Source organism: Pelodiscus sinensis, chromosome 1 (genome assembly GCF_052426305.1).
Source record: "Pelodiscus sinensis isolate ZL-2025 chromosome 1, ASM5242630v1, whole genome shotgun sequence".
In the NCBI taxonomy this organism is placed as follows: domain Eukaryota; kingdom Metazoa; phylum Chordata; order Testudines; family Trionychidae; genus Pelodiscus; species Pelodiscus sinensis.
The window spans coordinates 128,680,543-128,705,152 of NC_143052.1; the positions used below are offsets into that span (position 1 = coordinate 128,680,543).

The 24,610-nt window shown below is 44.4% G+C and overlaps 2 protein-coding genes across 2 annotated transcripts in view; both read right to left on the reverse strand.

Moving 5' to 3' along the window:
* The window catches only part of DYRK4 (dual specificity tyrosine phosphorylation regulated kinase 4), a 75,301-nt gene extending 75,151 nt beyond the window's left edge, over nt 1-150 (reverse strand). The window contains exon 1 of the mRNA XM_075900639.2: nt 19-150. Coding sequence (XP_075756754.1) covers nt 19-86 — 68 coding nt within the window. The 5' untranslated portion in view covers nt 87-150. The remainder of the gene's footprint in view (nt 1-18) is intronic.
* RAD51AP1 (RAD51 associated protein 1) lies at nt 18-24,610 on the reverse strand. The gene is made up of 9 exons (XM_075900720.2): nt 24,528-24,610; nt 21,561-21,610; nt 17,818-17,959; nt 13,748-13,857; nt 13,288-13,374; nt 12,517-12,669; nt 11,678-11,836; nt 9,562-9,717; nt 18-7,439 (listed from the first exon to the last, which is right to left on the reverse strand). Exons 1-9 carry the CDS (start codon nt 24,545-24,547, stop codon nt 7,312-7,314), a joined length of 1,005 nt encoding a protein of 334 aa, XP_075756835.1. The 5' UTR covers nt 24,548-24,610; the 3' UTR covers nt 18-7,311.

Genomic DNA, 24,610 nt, shown 5'->3' on the forward strand with positions numbered 1-24,610 from the left:
CAGTCACCAGTACTTAACCTCAAATTGTGTTCAGTAGGCCTCTGCCGATTTTTCTCATCTGGTGATTTTTTCTTTTTCTGTGGCATTATCACTACATTCAAAGAGAGTTCGAAGCGAGAAATGCACAAGCCGATGACAAAGAAGAATGCCTGCAGGTAAGAAAACCCGCTTCATGAACATTCACAACACCAGCGTCCTGCACTGTCCCCAAGATTTTGCCATTTTGAATCTAGTTTTTATAAGCATGCTGGGGATCAAGGCTAGCGTTAGGGCCAGAGCAGATGCATGGTGTCTTTATGGCAGTAGAATTCTGCAGATTGTATCTATGATGTAGCAAAATTCTATATGACAAACTGGTATTCTTGTGGTCATAGTGACCAAACTACCCTCAAATGTTATGCAAAAAGCACGTAAATTTGCATGTGAGCTTGCAATTATATTGTTTTTGGTTTCACTTCTAGGAGGCAGTATAGTATATAATGCTGAATACAATTCCTGATTTCCCTGTAACTAAAGGCATTCTTTTGTTTCAGCCAGGATGAGCGTTACTCAAATCAGTCAGATTTTTAGAGGAGATAGAAGCAAGGTAATTGACGAGGGGCTACAGTGAGAAATCTTGTCTCCCATAACCGTTTTTGTAAACTCTTTTACTGTTGTGTTATTGCCAGTGTAATTCCACCAAGCATAGCAAAGGGGAAAGCACTAGTGTAGCCAAGGTACTGGCCACATTTACTGCTATGTTGTTTAATGCTGCCTTCTTGGATGCATAAAACTGAAATATCTATTGAATCATGGTGGGAAAATTTGCAGATGCTTACTATTTTTTTATTAATAATAACTTGATAATTATATAGCAAGGTCTATGACATTTGGAACTGGAGGATGAGAGACTTAATAATATGACCAGTGTTTTAATTAAAGAAAATATTTTAAGCACCTTTCCCTGTGAAGAATCTCAAAGTACACAGATGTTATTTAATGCCTCACTAATGAGTGGTGAGCCAGTAGAGTGAAAACATAGAAAAAGTTCAACAGCGTACAGCAACACTACATAGGAATTTAGAGCAGATAAGTTAGTAGAATATCATATATAATGGAAATTGGAGATGGAATTTACCTGGAAAATAATTTCCTGAAATGGAAAATGGTCAGGACAATACGATCGACCTCTTCTTGAAAAAAGACCATGTGATTTCAAATGGTAAGGGTTTCCATTTTATGTATTATCCAGTCTTTTTTGGCTACGTCTGTGTTCTTTTATCAGTTGGGATACAAAGGAAGCAGAAACCCTTCACAGCATGCCAGCAAGATTCTGATCTTCTTCAAATGAAGTGTGAGGCAGCTCTGACACATCCAGCCAGAAATATTGTCTACACAACTCTCAAGAGAGAGACCAAGTCTATGTATATACTACAGAACTAAGTCAACACAAGTTACACTGCCAATCATAAACAGCTATAATCCCATTGCTTGTGCATGTTCATACAACTCCTTGTGTTGGTGGAGCATGTCCACAGTCTGTGCTCTAGCACTCAGAGAGGGAGCAGTGCACATTGGTATCTATCCCACTGTCCAACTTGCCACTTTCACCAGGGTGGAAGCCTCTAGGAGTTGTGGGGATGAACAATGGATCACAGTGTATCAGGTGTGTGGGCTTACCACCCCATGATGTAGTTTTTTCGGTCCCATCATTCCATGGGCATCTGAATAGTTTGTACCATTTTTCAACAGCCTCTGTAAACTGTGTACCTGCCACCTCTGCCTGAAATCATGGATCCTGCTCTGCTCTCTAGTGTGGTATTATGAACACAACACAGCTTATCATGCAGTATTTCATGTCTTTCAAATGTGAACAGGAATCTGTGGTGCCTACTTTGCTGTGAGCCATGAAGACAAACAATTCAAGATTACTTTTGGCAGTCACAGAGCAGCTGCACATAGTAGATGGTCACTATTGGGCTCTGGAAACAAACACTGAATGGTGGGATCACGTCCTTACGCAGATGTGGAACGATGAGCAGTGGCAGCAGAACTTTCGGATGCACAGAGCCATCCTCATGGAGACGTGTGCAGAGTTCACCCCGGCCCTCCTGCACAAGTCCACCAAAATGAGAACTGCCTTCTCAGGGGAGAAGCACAGGGCAATCGCTGTGTGGAAGCTGGCAACTCCCAGCTACTACCAGTCAGTCACAAATCAGTTTGGAGTTGGGAAGTCCACTGTGGGGGTTGCATTCATGCAAGCAAGCGGGCAGGGCTATTCATCGCATCCTGCCAAGAAGAAATGTGACTTTGGGAAATGTGTGTGAAATACTGAATGGGTTTACAGCAATAGGAGACAGATGCCATCCACATTCCAATTCTGGTCCTGGACCATCTTGTGACAAAATACATCAATACCCTTCAATGGTATTGCAGGCACTGGTGGATCATTGGGGTCATTTCACTGATATCAGCATGATCAGGGATGGTGCACAATGCACACATCTTCAGGAACACTGGCCTGTGTAACAAGCTGGGACTTCTTCTCACACCAGAAGATTCAAATGGGGGTGGTGAAATGCTTGTACTGATCCTAGGAGACCCAGCCTACCCTTTACTCCCATCGCTCACCAGCAACCTGGACAGCAGCGAGGAATGTTTCAGCAGGCTGAGCTGGGGGTACAAAGAACACTGCATTTGCCTTTGGCAGATCAAAAGCTCATTGGTGTTGCCTTTTTGTCAGTTTCGACCTTAAGGAAGAACATATTCCCATGGTTACAGCAACCTGCTGGGCTCTGCAGAGCATTTGTGAAGTTAAGGGAGAAAAGTTTCCTTAGGGGTGGAGCAGTGAGGGGGATTGCATGATGGCAGACTTACAGCTAGATACCAAGGCTTTTAGGGAGGCTATTCTAATTGGGGAGGCTTTGAAGCAGCAGTTTGACAATAAAATTTTTATCCCTAGAGATTGAGAGCTTAATTCATTTACAACTTTTACTATATTTGACTTTATATACTTTCGTTAATATATATAGCTACTTCTCTACCAGCAAGACTTGTCTACCATTCCAAAATATTTTGTATCCTAGTCTTACCATATCCCATTGATTATCATCATTTCACCAAATATCTGTGATGTCTATTATATCAAAATCCTCATTTAATACCTGGCACTCAGGTTCACCAATCTTAGTACAGGTTGCACCACCTTAAACCAGGACTCTCTGGTCTGGCAACATGTGTCATCTGGCAGGACCACAAATGTCCCCGGGCCAGAGAGCCCCAGTGGCTGGAAGTCAGGCAATAAGAGGGCCACCATGTGGGAACCCTGGGAGCCTGGCAGGGCTGTCAGCAGCCCGGCAAGGAAGCTGGGGTAGTGACAGCCTATTAGCCTGGCAGGGGAGCTGGGGGCCATAGCAACCTGGCAGAGGAGCTGGGGACCACATCACCAAGGAGGGGGCCTGGGTTCCACAGCAGTCCAGCAAACCAGCTGAGCCTGGGCTAATGGCAGGCAGCCTGACTGGGGCCAGTGGCAAGGTGACTGGCTGGGGCCAGAAATGGAGCCAGTGACGGGCTGTGAGGCCATTGGCAGGGGACCTCCCCTGGTTCAGCAAATTCCCTCATTTGGGATTGGTAGGTCCCAAAGATGCTGGACAAGGGAAATCAAACCTGTATTTGGATGTCTAGCATTTATATAAAGCACGTATAAAAAATGTCACTTTTTAGCTGTCTGTCATTGTGATGGAATTGGATTCTTTTTATTTTGTTTCTTTTTTTTCCATTTCATTTTTAATTTGTTTCTCTTCAGTTTCTTTATGTATTTTATCCATTTCTATCCTCTTAGCTTTAACTAGGATATGGAGAATTCCCATTAACAGAGTCTCCTCTAAGGGATATCTGTCAGCTTCCCTCCACAGCCCTTAAAAACGCCTCTATAAAAACTTTTTAATTTTACTTGCCAGCAATCTGGTTTCATTTTGGCTTAGGTGAAGCCCATCCTTCCTGTATATGTTCCTACTTTCCCAAAAGGTTTCTGAGTTCCCAATATCCCAGAGCCCTCTTCCTTAAACCATTGTCTCATTCATGCACTAAGATCCCACAGCTCTAGCTGTACATGTGGAATTTGAAGCATTTCAGAGAATGCTACAATGAAGTCCCAGACTTCAATCTGCAAGTTATCAGTCCCATGACATGAGGCAGATAAAGTGAGTGAGGTAACATCTTGTATTGGACCAACTGTTCTTTGTGAGAGAGCCAAACTTTCAAGATTATAAAGAGCTCTTCCTTAGGTCTGTGTACCATTGAAAGCTTGGTTTCTTATCAACAGAAGTTGGGCCCACCTTATCTCTGTTAGGATTTGGATCAGTAATCAAAGGTTCTTTTGTTTCATTTTAAATATTTTTAACAAGACTGACAAACTATAGCAAACTGAACTAAACACTGTACTCTTCATTTATATCCTCACTCACTGAGCTTTATATTAACAAAAAGTATTGATATTAATGTTAGAAACCAAACTATACAATTCATTATCATCATCAGCCACTACCATGAGCTCAATGCTAGTTGGTATCCGATGCCTCCCTCACTATTTCTATCTTTCCCTGTCCAGTGCGGAGTGGCTTAGTTTCTGTAGACTAGCTCCGCACGAATCTACTATATCATCTCCCCATTCTCTGTGCGGACTGCCTCTCCTATTTGGACCATCCGTTATGCCGAATACCAGGGTCTTAACTTTTCGCTGGTTGTTCATTCTACAGATATGCCCGAATAGCTGTAACTTCCGTTGTATAACCTTCTGCAGTAGGTTGTCTTTGGGCTGTATCTTCCTACATAATTCCTTGTTGGTGACCTCCTGCATCCATCCTATTCTCAGGATCTTTCTATAACTCCTCCTCTCGAACACCGATATACTTCTCTTTGAATCTTTCGTTATCACCCATGTCTCACATCCATACAACATGCTGCTAAATACACATTTTCAAGACGCTCAGTTTCACTCCTAAGCTAATCGCTTTACTTTCCAGATCTTATCCATCGCCTTCAAATTCACTCTTGCTTTCGCTATTCTAGTCGTTATTTCCTTCTTACAGTCTAGATCATACGTCATGTTGCTCCCTAAGTACATGAACTTCTCTATGTTCTCTAGTTCAATTCTACACTGATCTTCCTTCCTATTTCCTTATCCCCAAATACCATTGTTTTCGTCTTATCAATATTCATAATCAGTCCATACTGCTTCCCTTCGTCATTTAGCACCTGCATCATTCTCACTAGCTTCTCTTCATCTTCCTCGATGATAACTATATCATCCATAAACCTCAAGTTGTTAATTCTCATCCCATGCACTGATATGCCAGTCCCAAGCCTGGATAAAGGAGGAGGGCTGGTCAGATGAGTGTCGATGCACTGATTGTAAAACAACAATACAAATGAAATCTGATGCCAGTACAACTAACTATACAATTGCTGGCATTTATGTCAGAAACCAAATCACGTATGAATGTAGAGTGAGCATCTATTTTGAATGAATCGAGAGCTCAAACTGCATAAAACAACTGAAAAGTATTACTTGTCCTTCACTGAAGTTCCAGAATTTACCTAACATTGCCAATGAGATGACTGAGGTCAAGTGACTTGTCTAAAAAACTGAGTCCATTACTTGCATCCAAGAATTCCTCTTAATCATTCCAAGGAAAAAAATAAACCTTCCTGTTTCTGAAGTCCACAAAAAGTAATCTTTATCTTGTTTTATTTTTTATAATCACGTGTACTGCAGAAAGTATAATTGTAAGGATTAAATTACAATTAAGTTATATTTTATTTAAAACAGCATAATACTTCACAAAATTATATTATTTAAATATTTATTCTGAAAAATTGGGTTATTTATCTCTTTAATGCCTTTACCCCATATCCCATACTGAAGGAGATTAAGAAATTAAAAACTATCATCTAATTGCAAATGATTTACTGATTCATTACCTGATCCTTTGAAATTGTTATAAGGTCAAATTCATCCCTTGTGTAAACTCGCACAACTGTCTTTTGTGAGAGTGTACCTACTTACACTAGAACTGATTTTGGTTCATGGGTTCATCATTTCTAAATGAAGGTCCAGTCAGGATAGTTTGCTAATTACCATTCCAAAACTTTATGAAAATCTATTTATTATGCAATAAATAATCATAAAATCCCTTGATCTTGCAAACATTTAAGTAAGTGCTTAATTTCAATGGGTTTTAGATTTGTCTCAAATAGTGCCATTGACTTCAAGGACTAATCACAATCAAAAGGCTATGCTTGCATATTTGCAGGACTAGGGTCAATGTTTATAAGAAATTTTCAAAATGCATAAAGGTGGCTACTGCTACAAACATCAGCTGTTTATAAAATATATTTTATTTTACTTTTATAAAAATGCAGTTTTCTAAGCAGCACACTATACATTCTTAGCAACAAAATCTATACAAATACAAATATTAGTAAGTTTTAACAATGATTTGAGAGTCAACTTTTCTGGACTAAGAGAAACAATGATTTCACTTTACTAAAGGTATTCTTTAATTGGACTATTAACAGAATGAATACAAAACTGTAAATTTAAGTTTGTTATGATTCTATTCTATATATTTAGTAGGGATGTAAAATTCCGTTTCATTAGTTAACCAGTTTAACATTATGTTAAACTGGTTAACCTGTTAAATGGGATGGGCAGAGGGGCATTCCAGTCTGGCTGGGCTGAAGCAGTCCCCCCGCCCATTGCAGCTGGGCTCTAGCAACCCCTCCACAGCAGGCCCTGAGGGGCTGGAGCAGCTCCTTGCCCATGGCAGGCAAAGGGCTGCTCCAGCCCCCAACAGTAAAGCGTAACCAGTAAGCATCACCCAGTAAGGATAATGCTTACTGGTTAACCAGTTAACCATTTATATCCCTAATATTTAGATGCATAATACCCTTCTCCTTCCTCCCCCCCCCCCCCAAAAAAAGGCTAGACATCAGGAGGGTACAATCTCAAATACACCATCCCTTTCTTTGGGCCTGATCCATCAAGGTACTGAGCAACCTGATGTCTCTTTGATAAAGTAATGTTACTGAAGAGCAGCTGAAGATGCTCAGCACTTCACTGGTGCTACACCACACCCTGAAGGATGTAGGCCTTTTATTAACAATAGATTCACAATAACAACAGCATTTATTCTCTCTGAATGAATAGTTTAATGAATAATTTACTGCTCATTTGTTTTCAATCCTGTGTAAAAACCAAAAGAACCGCTCCACGCACTCAATTCTTTTCAAGCTGTAGTCTTTCAAGTGAGAGACACTTCCATAGATCATTCAACTGCTGGCAGCAGCTGGGTGAAGTGGTTTGACTCGTGCTAATCTGGACAGGCCAAGTCTGAGACCCTGAGTAGGTGATTTAACTGAAATTCCTCCCAGTGGGTTACTAGTGAATCCTGAGGCAGCTGAAAACATTTTAAAATAAAACAAGTGTCACAAATTAACAGAAATTATTGGCATTAACTTATAAATGAGACATTGCAGAAGAGCTAAGAAGTAACCTTCTTATTACAAGTATTTGGTCCTTTTTGAAAAAGTTAAATCACACTGCTGCTGACTCTTGCTTTTTATTTCACATTTCTCATTCTCATCTGTTTTCTTCTCCACGTGGATCCTTTCTGCTTGGTCATCTTTTCTTACACACGCCTCTCGGGTCCTCCTTTCCTATTATACATGTTGCTTAATTGCCTAGTTTAATGCTCCTTGGAATATTTTTCTTCTGCTTATACCTCCTGACCCTGCCCTGTTGGGGACTCTGAGAGGTAGCTCTCAGTTTCAGACAGAACAGATCCTGTGGGAGATTCATAGTTTTTCTCTTTCTGCATAGCGGCAGTCTCTACTGCAGAGGTAGAAAATAAGTGGCTGTGGGCCAGATGCAGTTCACCAGGGTTAGCCTCTAGCAGGCCACCTGTGTGTCTTATTTGCCTGTGTGTCTGCAGCTACAGATGCTTGCAGCAGTATAGACGCGGACACCACTTCCCACAGCGATCCATGGCCAAGGGGAGCTAGAAGCAGCTGTACCTACAGATGCACAAGTAAATAAAGTGCCAATTGCCTGCCAAGGACTAATCCTGGTGAACCACCTCTGGTCTGTGGGCCACTTATTGCTCACCCCTGCCCTGGTGGAAACTGACAGTCTATGGGCTCTTTTTTCTTTATTTTTTCATGTATCTTGTCTCTTTGTGGCAGTAAAGACAGGATATCTGTAAAAGCAGTTGATAAAAAGATGAAGGAATATAGTACCATGTGACCTGCTCTGCAGAGCACCAGCAAGTGTACAGCAGATCACATTTTAAGAAATGCTGAACTATGGTAACAGAGTGAAATGTGTCAATGTCACTCTGAAGTGGGGCAGGGAATTTAAAAGTGTCTTCCACAGATTTGTGCCCCCTTCTGTTGTAGTTATCGAGTATGTCACCACTGGCAGTGCATCTGATTTTATGTGCTTTTCCTCAGGGTTGTTCAGGCTTCTCTGCAGTGTCTTTAGAACAGGGGTGGTCAGAATGCAGCCCACCCAGCATTTCCATTCAGCCCACTCAGCTCCCATCATCTTCCTCCATCCGGCAGCTGGGCTGCTCCCAGAACCCCCCCCCCCGCCCCCCCCCCACTAGCTGTGCCGAGCAGGAGGTGGGGTGAAAAGAGGGAAGAAAGCATAATGCTGAAGTCAGGGGGTCTCCCTGCTCCTGAACCCCATCTCTGAAAAACAGGGGTCAGAGAGAGCGACATACACAACAGAGCTTCTCCAGTCTGACGTATGAGTGACTAATTGCCCATCTTAACAGGGAATACACCGTTTCTAAGATTTCTTCAGCAGCCAGCTCTCTCACTCACTCTTCCCCCCATATATCCTGTCTCTGCAGAGGAGGGGAGAGGGAAGACAAACGAGCAGAAAAGCTTTCCCCATTTTAAAGAGACAGTGCACGTCATCTCTCAAAAACTTACTCACCAGCAGTCAGCACACGCACTCTTAATGCCACACACACTTGTGTCAATGCACACACAATCTATGCCGCACACACAATCTGTGTCACAAAGTCTCTCTTGCTCTCTCTTTAGCCCTCAGCCTTGCTGCCCCTTCCACCCAAAGTACCTCCTCTTTCAGGGGCTCAGAGCCAGCCCCTGATGACTTACCAAAATTCATGGAGTGGTCTCCTTGTGAAAATTACTGCCCACCTATGTACTAAGGCAGCTACAAAAACACCAATACTTTCCCACTGTTATTTTGTATGAAAGTGAATAATCCAGTGCAACTGAGCTGGACAACTTTTAAAAGAGGAGATGTCAACAAGACAATCTTTATATTGAGATGTGGGCCACACTCTGGGGAAAAGTTTTAGTACCCTTGACCTGTCAAGAGGAAAGTTACTGGGGTAGCTGGAAAGTGGGAAAGGTAACTCAGAGGTGAGCGGGGTAGCTCATGTTTTGATCATGTGGTGCTCACTCAGTAATACAAATACTTTTGAGTACACCTTTTAAAAACCACATTTAAATAGGCATATTTGTCTGCAGCTACTGTGTAGGGTATACCTGGTGGTGTCCATTTTGGCTTCTTCTTGTCTCTTGAGGGACTTGATGTATATAAAGGTTTTCCAACAGGTTCCGAAGAACTTGATGACTTCTCCAGTGTTGACTGAGATTTTGCTTGGATAATCCATGGAGAAGAAACTACTGGAGTCACTTTGTCTGGGGAAAAAAAAAAAAAAAAAAACTGTGAAAAAATGTGTTCTTTATTAAAGAAATCACACTGCACAAAATTACTGTGAAAGTGAGGATCATTCAATTCATAGAAATACAGAAGCATTTATCTTGAGAATCACATCTTCCAATTGAGTATGTTACAGCTTCATAGTTATTTCCTACTGTGGAAGTAGACACTATAACCACTTTATCTGGTTTCGGGCATGCAACATATTGTTAGAACTGCATGAAGTGACAAGTTAACACAAATCTGCCATAAGCTCTACAAGAAAAAACATTTCCACATCACAACTAAAATGGTGCTGTAATATATAACTTTGCTTAAATGTTTTTTTAAACTAACCACGCCAGCAGGTCTGACGCATAATTATTTAACACATGTATATTATTGTATTATTAATCCTCTTGGCTCCTGATGGAGCATAAGGCGCAAACAAATCTTCTCCAGCCTTCACAGTCCTGAGAAAGCCGGTTGACTTCTTCCCAGGTCATGCCTTTCCTTTCATGTCCTCCTCCACAGTCCTCCTCCAGGTGCCCAATGGCCTCCCTCTTTTACGCTTTCCAGGTGGAGTCCATCTGAGTGCCATATGAGGGAATCTTGTTTTGCTCATCCAAAGGACATGCCCCAGCCATCTCCAGCGTCTCTGCTTGATCTAGTCCACAACATTGTTGATGCCAGTGTGTTGGCTTATCTCCTTGTTGGTAACATGCTGTTCCCAGCGGACTCTGAGGATACGACGAAGGAACCATCCATCAAAGCCTCTGAGTCTGCTCTCAATCTTCTTGTTAGTCCTCTAAGTCTCTATGGCATACAGCAGGACTGAGCGCACATTTGACCTATATATCTTCAGTTTAGTCCTGGGTCTGCAACAGTGATGACTTCCAAATGTTGTTAAGTTTTCAGAAGGCTTGCGCTGCCAGGGCAATTCTAGCGGAGATCTCTTTGTTGATGTTGCTGTCCACCGAGATGTAACTGCCGAGATACCTGAAGTCATTTACTTTCTCTAACTCTTCACCCATGACGGTGGTTTTGTCGGTGTTAGTTGTCCTCAGTTTCATCACTTTGGACTTGCCAGTGTGAATTCTGAGCCCAACGCTTCTGGCTGTCCGGTCAACAATATCGGTCTTTTTTTGGATGTCCTGCTGATCATGCTGATATAATTATATCTTATACATGTGTTATATATAACACATGTATAAGATATAATTTTTTAAAAAGCTGTTGGTTAGCTATAAATTATGTTAAAGAGACACAGTGACCCTATAACTCAAGTGTGGTAAATAAATGTCTAACAGTACTACTAACAACACTAGAATTAATTAAGGTCTTTCTTTCCTGCAAGAAATCCATGTGGGTACATGGATCTGCCCTCACAGATGTAATCATAGGATAAGGACCTCAAAGTAAAATAATGTAAAAAACCTAAATCAATCAGTGTTATGTGTTTACTTGGTCAATTGAAAAAACAGATCACATTTCTGTCCATTTTTACTTTACTCTTGTTATTCCTAACACTGAAATTTATTCTACCCAAAAAGATTAAATCATTATTTTTTATTTTTATGTTGTCCATTTGACAGGAGATTGTGTATAGACAGTTTCATTACTACCTGAGATCGGGGAAACTGCTTGACAAACTATTTTCGCAGGTCTTTCACAGAACTGAGGAATGTTTAAAAAAATAGGAAAAAGATCAGCAAGGTGACTCAAGTACAGGGACAGTACCTGAAATGTTCTTTCACTCATTCACTTTTTGAAAATGACTTTGCTTTGGAATATGAATAGGTCAGTGTGCACTAGAGAACTTTTAGTACATGGTAGTCGGGTTCAAAGAGAGCCAGTTAACATTTTGCGCAATTGCATGTTGCAGATTCACACTCCAATTGCCTATTCACTGTTTGTCTAAACAAGGCTTGTATTTCTAGTTGATGACATCAAGCTTACCTGTAGCATTATTTCTGTATTTGGGGGATTTCTTCTCTTTTTCTGTTTGCACTTTTAACTTATTTTGTTTCCTTTTATTTTCTTTAGTTTTCTCTTTTTTTGCAGCAAAGTCTTCATCATCTTCCTCACTGAAATCTGAATTGCTCTCTAATCCCTCATCTAAAACAAAAGAAAAAAATATGAAATGTAACATCTCTTTACTAAGAGTGCAGTTTATTGCTGTCACCTGGTTTTTTAAGCACATTCTGCGAAAAAAACCACGTTTGGAACCGTAGGCCAGTGTTTCTCAAAGTGGTCCATGAAACCACTTTGATAAAGCTGCTAAGTGGCTGCACCAGTTTGTTTACTTACCAGCACCGTGGCCGCAGAGCTTTGCGACTCCCAATAGCTCTGGTTTACCATTTGCAGCCAAGGGAATATGCGGGAAGTGGTGCAGGCCAGGCCGCCGCTTCCCATGGATCACCTTTGCTGCAAATGGCGAACTGGAACCAATATGAGGAGCTCCGTGGCCACAGCGCCAGTACATAAACAAACCAGTGAGGCCAAATAGCATGTTTCTCAAAGTGATTTCACGGACCACTTTAAGCAAGACTGCCCTAGGCTAAAAACACACTGAAGGATGAATAAGGATGAATAAACTCAACTGACCACGTCAAAAACCTAGATTTAGCTTTGGTCTCTTGAAATGCATTCAGGACAGATAGCTAATAACCAACTGATATATTTCAATGAAGAACAAAGGTATATAAGGCTGAAAATAGAAAATATGTACTCTCTCAATGCAATTAGACATATTCAAAATATACCCAGCAGGAAAAATGCAATAGCAGAAAACTTACCGGCCACAAACTCTGGCTCATAATTATCAGCATGGTCTCCCTCATCACTGTCATCTGTCAGTAACTTCTGCTGTGACACAGCTTTAGATGCTGCTCTTCTTTGCCTACAGCCACCTGGCAGAATGTCATTGTCATGTGTGACCTGATTGGGACCTGTAGGACAAACCTTGGTCTTACTAACACAAATTAATAAAGAGACTAGTTGCATGTGGCTTGGGTTCTTAACTCCGGAAATGAGTCTGAACATTTCTGAAGATCATCACCAACTGCACAGCATCTGAGCTTTTTCAAATGTTTCCAATTCTCATCTTATTTTATCTTTTTGAAAAATGCTCTGATGAGTCCACTTTGCTGGTAAAATTTACCAATGCTATTCTGGAATCAAACATCCAAAAGACAAAGGTGTAAAACCATTTATAGAGTGCGGCATACACATGCCTTATCTTAGGATGCATAGCACATATTTTGGCCATGTTTGCACAACATTTCTGCTCTTATAAGTACCATTCACTCCTAAGCAACTTGAACCTTGAGTCATATATTATAGGCTCAATGCTGCAAGGTGATAAGACTGAAGAGTAAGGGGAGCTGAAAATATTCAGATATTTTATGGAGATAAACAGGACCTTACAATATTTGTGTGCACGCATGTATGCATGTTGTGCGTTTTATTTTCACTTCTTCGTGATAAACTGGTTAAAAAAGATTATTTGGAAATCTGAACTCAATTCCTACAAATTTTAATAAAAGGTGGACACAAAAATAACTTACCTAAGAGAGCTCTATCTTCACTGCAGTTGGAGAGGAGGGAACTGCTGCCTACATTTTTTAATTCAATAGCTGCACATTTTTTAGTGTCTGCATAAAAAAAAGGGCATGAAATACATTTTTGAAAATCAGCATTATGAAGAGTCAGGATATCAAAAAAATAAAAGAATTCAGCCAAAGTAAGTTTCTGCAGTTTCCAGATGTGAAATCTAATCTATATTATAAACAAGTAGCTGTATTAGGTATTTTTTTCCCAAATTGCACAGTACTACTTAGTACTACCACAATTTTGCAGGATAAACCTCATCCCATCAATAAAATAAAAAGAAGTGTTCAGGTCTTAATCTATTAAAAGAAAGAATACAAACCAGCACAGTTATATAGCAGCTACCAAGGATCCCAAATACAAGCAAGGAACAGCTTCAAATGGAAAAAATTGAAACATTTAAACTGTAAAGATAACCTTTTTCTTGTGACTCTTGCACTTCAATGACATCTGCAGATGGTTCTTTCACTGACAAGGCTAATGCAACTTCTAAATCTCTCTGGTAAAGTTTGTCATCTAAGGCTAACCTGGAACAAGTAAAAAAATATTATAGGGAAAAAGTGTCCAGTAAATTGGGTGATTACTATTTCTGAGAACTGAAGCTACTTCTGAGCAGCTACTTGTTAATGTAATTATAAATTGGCAGTCATAGAGAAACTAATTTAAAATGTTACAACAATCTGTAATGTCCTTTATAACAAATCACTTGCTCAAGTAGAGATTTATAAAATTCAGATGATATAGTAGTAGTACTCCACATTTACCAATACAGGATGTTGTATGTCATCAAAGTGTTGTACATACATTAATTATCAGTAACAGACTGAAAAAATATACTTCACTAGCAGACGTGCTCGGATCCTTAACTGCTTTATTTAAATGACAGAACTGAGGGAAGGGGGGGGGGGCCCTCAGGGCAGTGGGAGGGGGGTTCAGGAGCCAGGGCAGGGGTTAGAAGATGTGGGGGCTCAGGGCAGGGGTTGATGGGCTCATAGTAAGGCGTGGAGGAGACAGGGCAGAGGGCTGGGAGGTGTGTGTGGGGGGGGCTTAAGGCAGGGGGTACAGAGTACCCGAGTCACAGCAAGGGATGGGGTGCATATGTCATAGCAGGAGTTTGGGTGTGAGGGGAACTCAGAGCAGCAGGTGGGGGTGCAGTAGTGAGGGCAGGGAGCTGGGAGGTATACGGGTGCTCAGGGCAAGGTTTGGGGGTGCAAGAGTCACGGCAGGGAATGGGGGCTGAGGAGAGGCTCCAAGCAAGGGGGCTGGGAGTTTTGAGGTGAGGAGGGGCTCAGGGTACAGGGTGGTGTGTCGGGGGGCTGAAGTGAGAGTTCAGGAGTGTGGAGGGGCTCAGGGCAGGAAGCTGCAGGTGTGCAGAAATGAGGGTTTGGAAGTGAGGAGCTCAGGGCAGAAGACTGGCATGTGGAAGGCTGGAGTAAGGGATCGTGACTGAGGAGTGGCTAAGGGCAGGGGGCCCAGGGTGTGCGGGTGCAGGAGTGAGGGTTTTGGCATAAGAAGGGGCTCAGGACAGGGGGTGAGTAGCTAGGGAAGGGGGTTCGGAGACGTGGGGAGGCTCAGGGCAGGGGTGGGAGGTACAGGAGTCAGATCAGAGGGCTTCCTGGGGCGGCAAATGTGGCTCTTTCCAATGGCGGCTCCTCTTGGGGTGCCAGGGCTGTGCTCCCTGGAGGCTGGTACCTCCCAAGCGGGAAAGCAGGGATTTGCTTGTCGGGGGGGAGAGAAGGGGAGACAGTGATGTGATTGGCTGGTCCCCTGTGGGCTGGTCCCAGCTACCAACTGCCCCTCCCAGTTCCAGCTGGTGTGGGAATCCATAGGCTGACTCCAGCCTCCAGCTGGTTGGAGGAAGGAGGGCGAGCTTCCATGGGCCAGCCCCTACCTCAGTTCTCCTCCTTTGCCCCCCAGCTGGTCTGGGTGAGGGGATGGGTCTCTGCTGGCCAGCCCTGGCCTCCACCTGTCCACCTCCGTCCTCCAGCTGGTCTGGGGCCAGGCCGTGGTTCCCAGCCTTGGTGTCTCTGCTGAGTTCCTAGCCCCAGCCTGTCTTGGGAGGGGTGGACATCTCCTGGGGTGGGGGGGAGTGGGGAGTCCTCCAGGGGCAGCTGGACTATGGTTCCTGGCCCCAGCCTCTCTTGCTGGGGGGGGAAGGGGTTCTCTGGGAGAGAGTGGCAGGACATGCTGCCCGGTACCAGGAAGTGGTCATGGGTGGGGCTGGGCTGGAGCAACAGGGCTACTCCCTTCCCTGGCAGGCACTGTTTGGGGTGGTGGAGGCCACTAACTCGATTCAGTGGCTGGCAACGTGAACACTCCCTGTCCCCAGCTGGCCATTCTCTCGCTGATGTGCCTCCCTGTGGTCACTCTGCAGTATAACCATCCCTCACACTTGCTGCCACCGGTGGTCACTCTGCATATAGCCGTCCCTCCTATCAGCCCCCTCCCATTCCATGTTATAGAAAACTATCCCATTCCAAGCACATCCTGTTTTCCTGGCACATCCAAACCCTGACCTTGCTTTAAGTTAGGATAAGAGGAAGCAGCATACCTGATTAGGTGGGCCTAGCTCTTACCATTTAGGAGTTCTTGAACAAAGGGACTCACAGATGGATGGACCCATTCACAGATGAACAAACTTACTAACACACACACACACACACACACACACACACACACACACACACACACACACACACACACACACACAGATTTGTAGGAAATATCCTACTGACATGGAATTCCACATAATTTTTTTTAACCAAAAATGATATTTTAAATAAGTATAATTAAATTCAATTTTATATAACATTTATTAAGATTTACCTTGGAATTTCTGTCAACTTTTGTTGAAGCCCAAAGTTAGTTAGTCTAAACAATTCACTGCACTGCACCTGTAAGTGGGAAAAGGCACTACTGTCCAGCTTGCAAGGGAGAGAATAGCATTTTGTGAAGGAGGAGGATGAGAAGTGCAAGGTTCGGAAACTGCTGCTAAAAGGGGAAGTGAGCCAGCCGAGGTAATGCAGACTCATTCCCAGGGACCAGAAGAGCTCAGGAGTTCAATAGAGGCAAGCCTGGCAGAGAAAGCCCCCTTTCCCTGGACCAGATGGAGCAGCACCTCCTCTCTCTCCTTTTGATAGAGGCAGCAAGGGTGGGGAGTGACAAGTCAAGTGACTATCCAATAAGCTTATTCTTATTGGGTAGCTGACTAGTCACTTATATCCCTACTGGGGAGCCACCTGCCATCCCACTCTGCTGCCTCTAATACAGAAGCCGCAGTGCAGGGTGGCATGCGGGAACTGGTACTTCTGGGAAGCCAGCTTAAAAGCTGGCTCCCCATATGCACTGGCTCCCGGCAAGCTGCCTGCCATTCCATGCTGCTGCCTCTGTATCATGGGTAGCAGCCAGCTCCCCAGGAGCTTGGTGGGAAGCACGCACCAGCTCTCAAGGAGCTGTCCACTGCCTTGTGTGTAACCGCTGAAACTTTCAGAGGTTACGCAGTTAATCAATTACACACATTTTAACATCCCTAGACCATACAGTTTTTTCATGTAATATACTGATGGATACTCTATAACTACATAGATTAGATTAGTCACAAATTTACCCAATTTAGTCTCCACACCAGCATTGTGCCTATCTGGGCAGATCTCTATACCAGTGTAGAGTTTTGTTGAAATCCACACTGCTTCATGTGGACAAAAGGAGTGAGAGAGAGAAACAGAGTGTGAGTGAGAGTGGGTGTGTCTCCACCAAATTTGGTATGCTGCTTCCTCTTCTCCTAGCAGGGTCAGGATTTGGTTGTGCTATGAAAACCAGAAGCCCTGGGAAAGGAACTGTTCTCCATAAAATGGAAAGAGAGGGGCTACTGTTTCCAGGGATGCAATACTGAAAGGCTATGTCTAGACTGGCATGATTTTCCGCAAATGCTTTTAACAGAAAAGTTTTTCCGTTAAAAGCATTTGTGGAAAAGAGTGTCTAGATTGGCACGGACACTTTTCTACAAAAGCACTTTTTGGGGAAAAGCGTCCATGCCAATCTAGACGCGGTTTTGCGCAAGAAAGCCCTGATCGCCATTTTTGTGATCGGGGCTTTTTTGCACAAAACAATACCGCATTGTCTACACTGGCCCTCTTGCGCAAAAGCATTTGTGCATGAGGGCTTTTGCCCGAACGGGAGCAGCATAGTATTTCCGCAAGAACACTGACAACCTTACATGAGATAGTCAGTGTTCTTGCGGAAATTCAAGTGGCCAGTATAGACAGCTGGCAAGTTTTTCCGCAAAAGCACGTGCTTTTGCGGAAAAACTTGCCAGTCTAGACACAGCCAAAGTGAGTGGCCAGTGGGGGCAGCCATACCACCAATCGAGTAGGTGGCTGGGACTCCACCATTAAGCCTGCTAGCACACCGTATTATGAATAATAAAAGTATTGTTGAGATGAAGCTCTTCTATTGCACACTACTCACTACACTTCAATACCTCTCACCTCTTATTGGGTATTTTCTTCAGCACTGTAGTCACCTCTTTGTGTGGCTTTTTCTGCTTTTCCCTTCTTTCTCTATTTGTCTCTGTAGATATTACTCTAGATTTCTTGTTTGAAGGTGCAGATATACAGGCAAAGTCTTCATCTGTTTATAAAGACATGCACCAGTTAGAAGTCATTTTGCTCTTGCAGTGCAAGTTTCTCCAGCCATAATGAAAGAAAAAGTCCCTTTCCTGAGAAAACATTTTTAAATCACAAATAAAAAAACATAAAACATTTATGTTCTCGTAGCCTTCATTAGAAATTATTAAACCAATTTTTAATATCATAATCAGAAAGCAAAGAGATGTAGCTATAATTAGCTTTAGGTGACTCCTGAACAAAAGGTACTAGGTTAAATGTAGATCATAATCATAGTGAGACTTGACCATCATATTTATAACATAATTAGCTTATACATCTATGTCTTAAATTATTATCAATATGGGGATAATGTTTCAGTCTCAAATGTGTTCTCAATAGGGATGTATCAGTGTAGTAGATTAACCGATAAACAAAAGCTTACAGGTTAATGCTATACACTACATGCATCCCTACCCCAATAAATTTTTAAGCAGACCCTGGCTTGCAATGGGTCTGGGACCTACCCCTGCTGCTGCTCTGCAGTTAAAGTGAATAGGAGCCAGGTGAGCAGGCAGCGAAGCTTAGTTCTGGCTCGCGCCAGGTCTAGGAGCTCAGAATCCCCCTCCCAGAAAGGGGCTGGCTGCTGCTTTAGTATCAGAGGCAGCAGTATGGGGCAAAAGGAAGCCAGTCCGTGAGGGTAGCTAATACAGAGGGAGCAGTATGGAGTGACTGGGAGCTCCTTGGGAGGGGGGCCAGAGTGCACTGCTTGCTGGACCCATGCCCGGGGACTACAGAATAGTCGCGTAACCAATAAGAAATCATGAAGTTGAATCGACTGTTCAATTAACCGTTTAAGATCGCTAGTTCTCAAAGTACTCATTCATCTGAGAGTCAAGTTCTTTTGATAACTGAATATCATTCAATATATCACATTCTTACAGTTCTTGGTCGTTTGAAATCTTTTCCTTTTAATGATTCCCATTCTTAAAAAAGATCTCTCTCCCTACTGTTTTATTGAGCCTCTTTACCAAGTATTCCTCTTTAGTTCTCCAAGGACCAAACTGGGAACAAAGACTGAATACCAAGAATATCAGAATAAAATTCGTCCAAGAATTTTAAAATTTTGTCTTTAGCTGACTTTTTATATAATCAGGGCTCGACAAATAATACAATCTATTATTGTAACCCGGAAGAGCCGGGTTCGGGCGATCTGCGCAGATCGCCGGACAGCGCGGCTGGTGAGTGGGGCTTGCCGCAGTTCGGCAAGCCCTGATAATTATGATGCAAAAAGTTGCATTAAAATAAGTAATCTAAAGTTTGACTCTGACAGAGGTGAATGCTATATCATGGACAAAAAAAATGTCTTCCTGGCTGCTTTATAAAATATTTTTTCTCTGTTTTCTAGATTCACATTGTTATTATATTGCACAAACCATCCATCCATAGCCCTGGTATACACTACAATGTTATTTCAAAATAACCCCCTCTTATTTCAAAATAATAAGCGGAGCATTCACGCTACCAAGCCCATTATTTTGAAATAACAGGATGATTACTTTGAAATCTGTACTCCTGCTTTCCTTGAGGAATAAGCTTATTTTGAAATAGTTATTTTGGGGTTATTATTTCAAATTTAGTTATTTTGAAATAATTTCCTAGTGTAGACATAACCTTTGAGTTGTTCCACTGTAATGTTAATCTCTATGGAGCAAGGATACATCAAAAGATAACAAATCAAATTCTCCCCTAGAATACACGCATGAAACTCCTACTGCAGCCAATGGGAAATGTTCACTTGCATTCAAGGACAGAGCTCAGACACATGCTTTCTTCTAAAGGTTGGCATGCTTGTACAATATATCAATCAGCCAAAAGAATGGTAGATGCAAAATAAGCTATTGAGGGCCAAAATAAAAAACAAGGGAAATGGAAACAGTTCTTAGTGCTTTCAAAATGACGCAGAAAATCTTTGTGCAAGAAGATTAGAAATTCAGAAAAAACCCCCACTGAAGATGCACCTTTTGGAAGACAGACATTAATTAACACGGATATTTTTTAAATGTAAAAGAATATCTCCCTCAGTTTCAGAGCCTACATATGAAGTACTAGAAGACTTTCCCAGTGTTGACCAGCATTGACTTCAGAGCAGGTGGCTGGCAGCATATGGGTGGGTGCAGGATTCAGTGCAGGGCCTTGGGAATGTGGGCGGGGGTGGGGCAGGACACTGGGGGCATGAGTGTTGCAGGAGTCAGAGTGGGGGGCTGAGGAGAGGCTCAGGGCCAGAAGCTGGGGAGGTGCAAGAATGAGGGTTGTGGGGTGAAGAGGCACTCATGAAGAGCCTCATTTGGCAGGGCTTTCTCTCCCCTCCCTCCACCAGGACCTTCTCTCTTCTCCCTGCCTGCCCCATCTGGCAGGGGCATTTTCTCTATCCCCCAAGTTCCTCCCCCCATCTGACAGGGGCCTTTTCTCTCCCCCTTCTTCCTTGGCACTGCAAGGGAACAGTGAAAAGGATTTTGCTGCCCACTCTGGAGAGCATCCCTACCAGTTTCCTCTCTCACAGGCAAAAGGGAAAATTCAGCTGTCTTTGTCATACCATCGCTTGCTGCTACCTTCAGACCGTAAGAAAACTCCACCATGGAGCCAGTAATCAGTGCAGAAGAAAAGAGTGGGAAATTGGTGAACTGGATAAGGAGGATGACTGGCGCACAATGCTGTTCCCCACCCAGACTAAAACCCTAGAGCTGTATCTTATCTTCTATTTCACAGAAAGAGGTGAACTACTATGCACTGAAGCTAAACCAACAAAGACATAAAACTTTAGCAGAGAGGTATTAGACCTCTGCAAGGTGGTCCTAGACTCCTGCAGACCTCTATGAGTTACAGAAATCCCTCTGGCATTTTCAATGGAAGCACATGGAATAGGCCACTATCCCTCTGGAAAAATGTCAGAGAAATCTCTGTGAGAAGAACTCAGCAGAGCTCTCCGATCCTAAGATTCCTCCTACAAGTTTTTTGTGCAGGAGGGCCTTAGACTAACCCAATATTATGAACAGGTCAGCAATGTAAATATCACTGCTATTGTGTAATATACATTATACACACATACATGCTTTAAAGAGTTGTGCATCTGTTGGTGAGTCTGTTCAAGAAATCCTCTGCATAACTCCTCCCTCCGCCCCAAGAAACACTGCCAGGCCCAGCCTGTGCACCCTCCACCCCTGGGAACATCACTGGGCTTAGCCTGTGTGACTCTCCTCGTCTCGTTCCTACCCCAGGGTTCCACCAGCAGAGGACTCTGCAGCACCCTCTTCTGCCCCAGGGCTAGGCCTAGGAAGTGCTTGCAGGAGGCCTCTGCAGCCCCCTCCCGGCCCAGGGTTTGCCCACCCCCCAAGGCCAAGCAGCACCAGGGGGAGGCCTGCATGCCACCCCCCCCCAAGTCCAGGCAATGCTAGATAAGTCCTTTAGTATCCTTGTACTCTAACAGGGCCTGAATTTGCTTCCATTGAAGCCAGTAAGATTTTTCACTGAATTCAACAGGAAAAGGCCCATATTCTGCCAAAATTTTAGACAAATCTATTGCAGAACTTGACACTTTTTGGTATGAATAATAATAGACTACTTACCATCATTTTCAAAATCCCCAAACTGTGAATAATCAACAATTTTCTTATTTCTGTGACAAAACAGCATATGTTATTATTCATTCAACACAAACATAATTACTTGCTAATTTTAGTTTCTCGGCATTGTACAAATTCCCTTTTCAAATCAGCCTCTATTCATATACATAGCCACTGCTATCATATAAACTGTAAACTCAATTCATCGTACTTTAGTGTCCTGCTACTCAAGTGTTTTGTCTGTAAATGGCTCTTCATTGCTAACTTGATTTATTTCTTATATGTTCACAATATCTCTCTATATTTTTTTCTAAAATATTTATTTTATAAATCATATAATTGCCTTGTATACTCATTTGAGATGTTTTCTCCTTGGTACTTTTAGATTTTGTTTCCTAAACTAAATTTTAAGATAATAATACAAATATTATCCTATGTATCATCAAAACTTCCAGCACATTATTTAGGATGCTGATCCTGTAACAAGTTTCATGCTAACCAACCCAAGCCCACATGTAGATCTGTTAACTTCAACAGAATTTCTGATAAGAACAGGGATCTGTCTGCCTGCACAGAGCTCATAGCAGGATTGGGGCCTAAGATCTGATCCATAGTATATTTATACACTAGTGACTCAGACCTACATATACTGTGCACATTCAACTTCATTATGAGTGAGGACAAAGAAATTACAGCATTTCAGAAGAGCAATGTTAAAAATATAGACAAGAAATAACAATACAGGACAATACAGCTGGAAAAAATAATCAAACACAAATATTCAGTGAAAGGGGAACACTGATCCTACAATGACTTCTACACAGATACATTGATTTGTCCATGCAGGGCTCCCTGAAAGGCTGTCAAAAATGGAATACAGGCAGTCCCCGGGTTACGTACAAGATAGGGACTGTAGGTTTGTTCTTAAGTTGAATTTGTACGTAAATCGGAACTGGCGTCCTGATTCAGCCTCTGCTGAAACTGACCAGCGGCTGACTACAGGAAGCCCGAGGCAGAGTTTCTCCGCCCTGGGCTTCCTGGAATCAGCCGCTGATCAGTTTCAACAGCGGCTGAATCTGGACGCCTGGAACAGAGCAGCTGAGGCGCTGCCGGGTAGGTCCCCGCAGCGCCACACCTCGGCGCTGCGGGGACCAACCCGGCAGCACCCCAGCTGCTCTACCCCAGATGTCCCCAAGTCAGCCGCTGCTGAAACTGATCAGCGGCTGATTCCAGGAAGCCCCAGGCAGAGAAATTCTGCCTCGGGCTTCCTGTAGTCAGCCGCTGGTCAGTTTCAGCAGAGGCTGACTTGGGGACATCTGGGGCAGAGCAGCTGGGGTGCTGCTGGTTTGGTCCAGTAGCGCCGCTCCTCGGGGCTGAAACTGACCAGCAGCAGCTGAATCAGGATGCCTGGGGCAGAGCAGCTGGGGTGCCGCCAGGTTGGTCCAGTAGCGCAGGCGTCCGCGAGAAAAGCGAGAAAAGCCTGGTCTGCTGGGGGGGGGGGAGGGGCGCACTAGCTGCGCCCCCCCCCCCCCAGCAGACCAGGGAGATGCAGGCGGCAGGACCGCCCAGACGCACCGCGGTCCCACCGCCTGCATCCTCCACGGCTTTGCTCTGCGTCTCCCTGGTCTGCTGGGGGGGGGGGGGGGGGGGACCAGCAGGCCAGGGAGACGCGGAGACGCTTTTCTCGCCCCGGAGGACACAGGAGGCGGGACCGCGGCACGTCTGGACGGTCCCGCCGCCCGTGTCCTCCGAGGCTTTGCTCCTCGTCTCCCTGGTCTGCTGGGGGGACTCCCCCCAGCAGACCAGGGAGACGCGGAGACGCTTTTCTCGCCCCGGAGGATGTGGGTGGCAGGACCGCCCAGACCAGGGAGACGCGGAGCAACATCATAGGACAGTGAGAACAATCCCATGATTAAGGCTAAAATTTTGTCACAAACATTTTTAGTCAGTCAGGTATAGGTCATGGGCAATAAACACAAATTCACAGAAGCTCGTGACCTGACACTGACTAAAAATATATCTGAAAAAAATGGGTTAGGGAGACGAAAGTCTGACACCCACTGCTGCTGTGGCTCTGGGATTGTTCCCACCTGCATCCCCCACAGCCAGGGGTGGCTGGGCAGCAGTGTGTTTATGTGGGGAAGGTGTGGGAGCAGCTTCAGCTCTGCTGTCCTGGGCTGAAGTGGAAAATGTCACAGAGGTCTCTGGAAACCACAAATTCAGTGACCTGCACACACAGCCATAATCTTATCCGGGGTGTGCTGCGATCCATTCCTAGACCTCCCAACAGAAGAGAATGATGAACTCCACAGTGAGATAGTGACTTTTAGTGACAAGAGCACTAACAGAGGGCATGATCTGCCAGCGATGTAACTGAAACGGCTTTTGATCATCAATGTATGTTAAGTCGACTTTGCAGTGTAAATATGGCCTTTGTAACGTCTGGTTCCCGGGCGGCGGCGCAGTCAATGGATGTAGCATCCGCAATGCAACTACCCCGCTCGCACCAACTGTGACTAGCTTTCGGGAGCCGCCCCACAAGGCCGGGCGGACAATGCAACCCCCCCACTGGCCCGCACCCCTCAAACAAGGAGCCACGCGGGCGCGCGCGCAGACAGCGGGGACTGACCCACAGGGGCGGGTGCGCGGGCGCGCGCGCTGAGAGCGGTTGGGGCGACACAGGTTGTGGTGCGGCCGGGCGGTCAGATCGCCCCCCCCCCCCGCGCAGGTGCCGGGCCAGGGCGCTGCACGCGAGCCCGACGCCCAGGGAGGGCCACGGGCAGGCTACAGAAGGGCCCAGAGGACCGGTTCCCGCCCGGGGCGCTGCACCCCCGGCGAGCGAGCCAGGGGCATTCGCGCTGCGCCGCCCTAGCTCTGACCTGCCGGGCCCCGGCTCCCCCGCCCGTGTAACGGTCGCGTCGGGACCGCGCCTCTGGCCCGTGCACGCGGGGAGGGGGAAGAGTCACCCACCTCCTGACCGGCCTGTCCATCGCGGCCGGGCCGCTCCTTTCCCCCCCGCGAGCTCGCGTTGCCGCGCCAGCACATTCGCCACC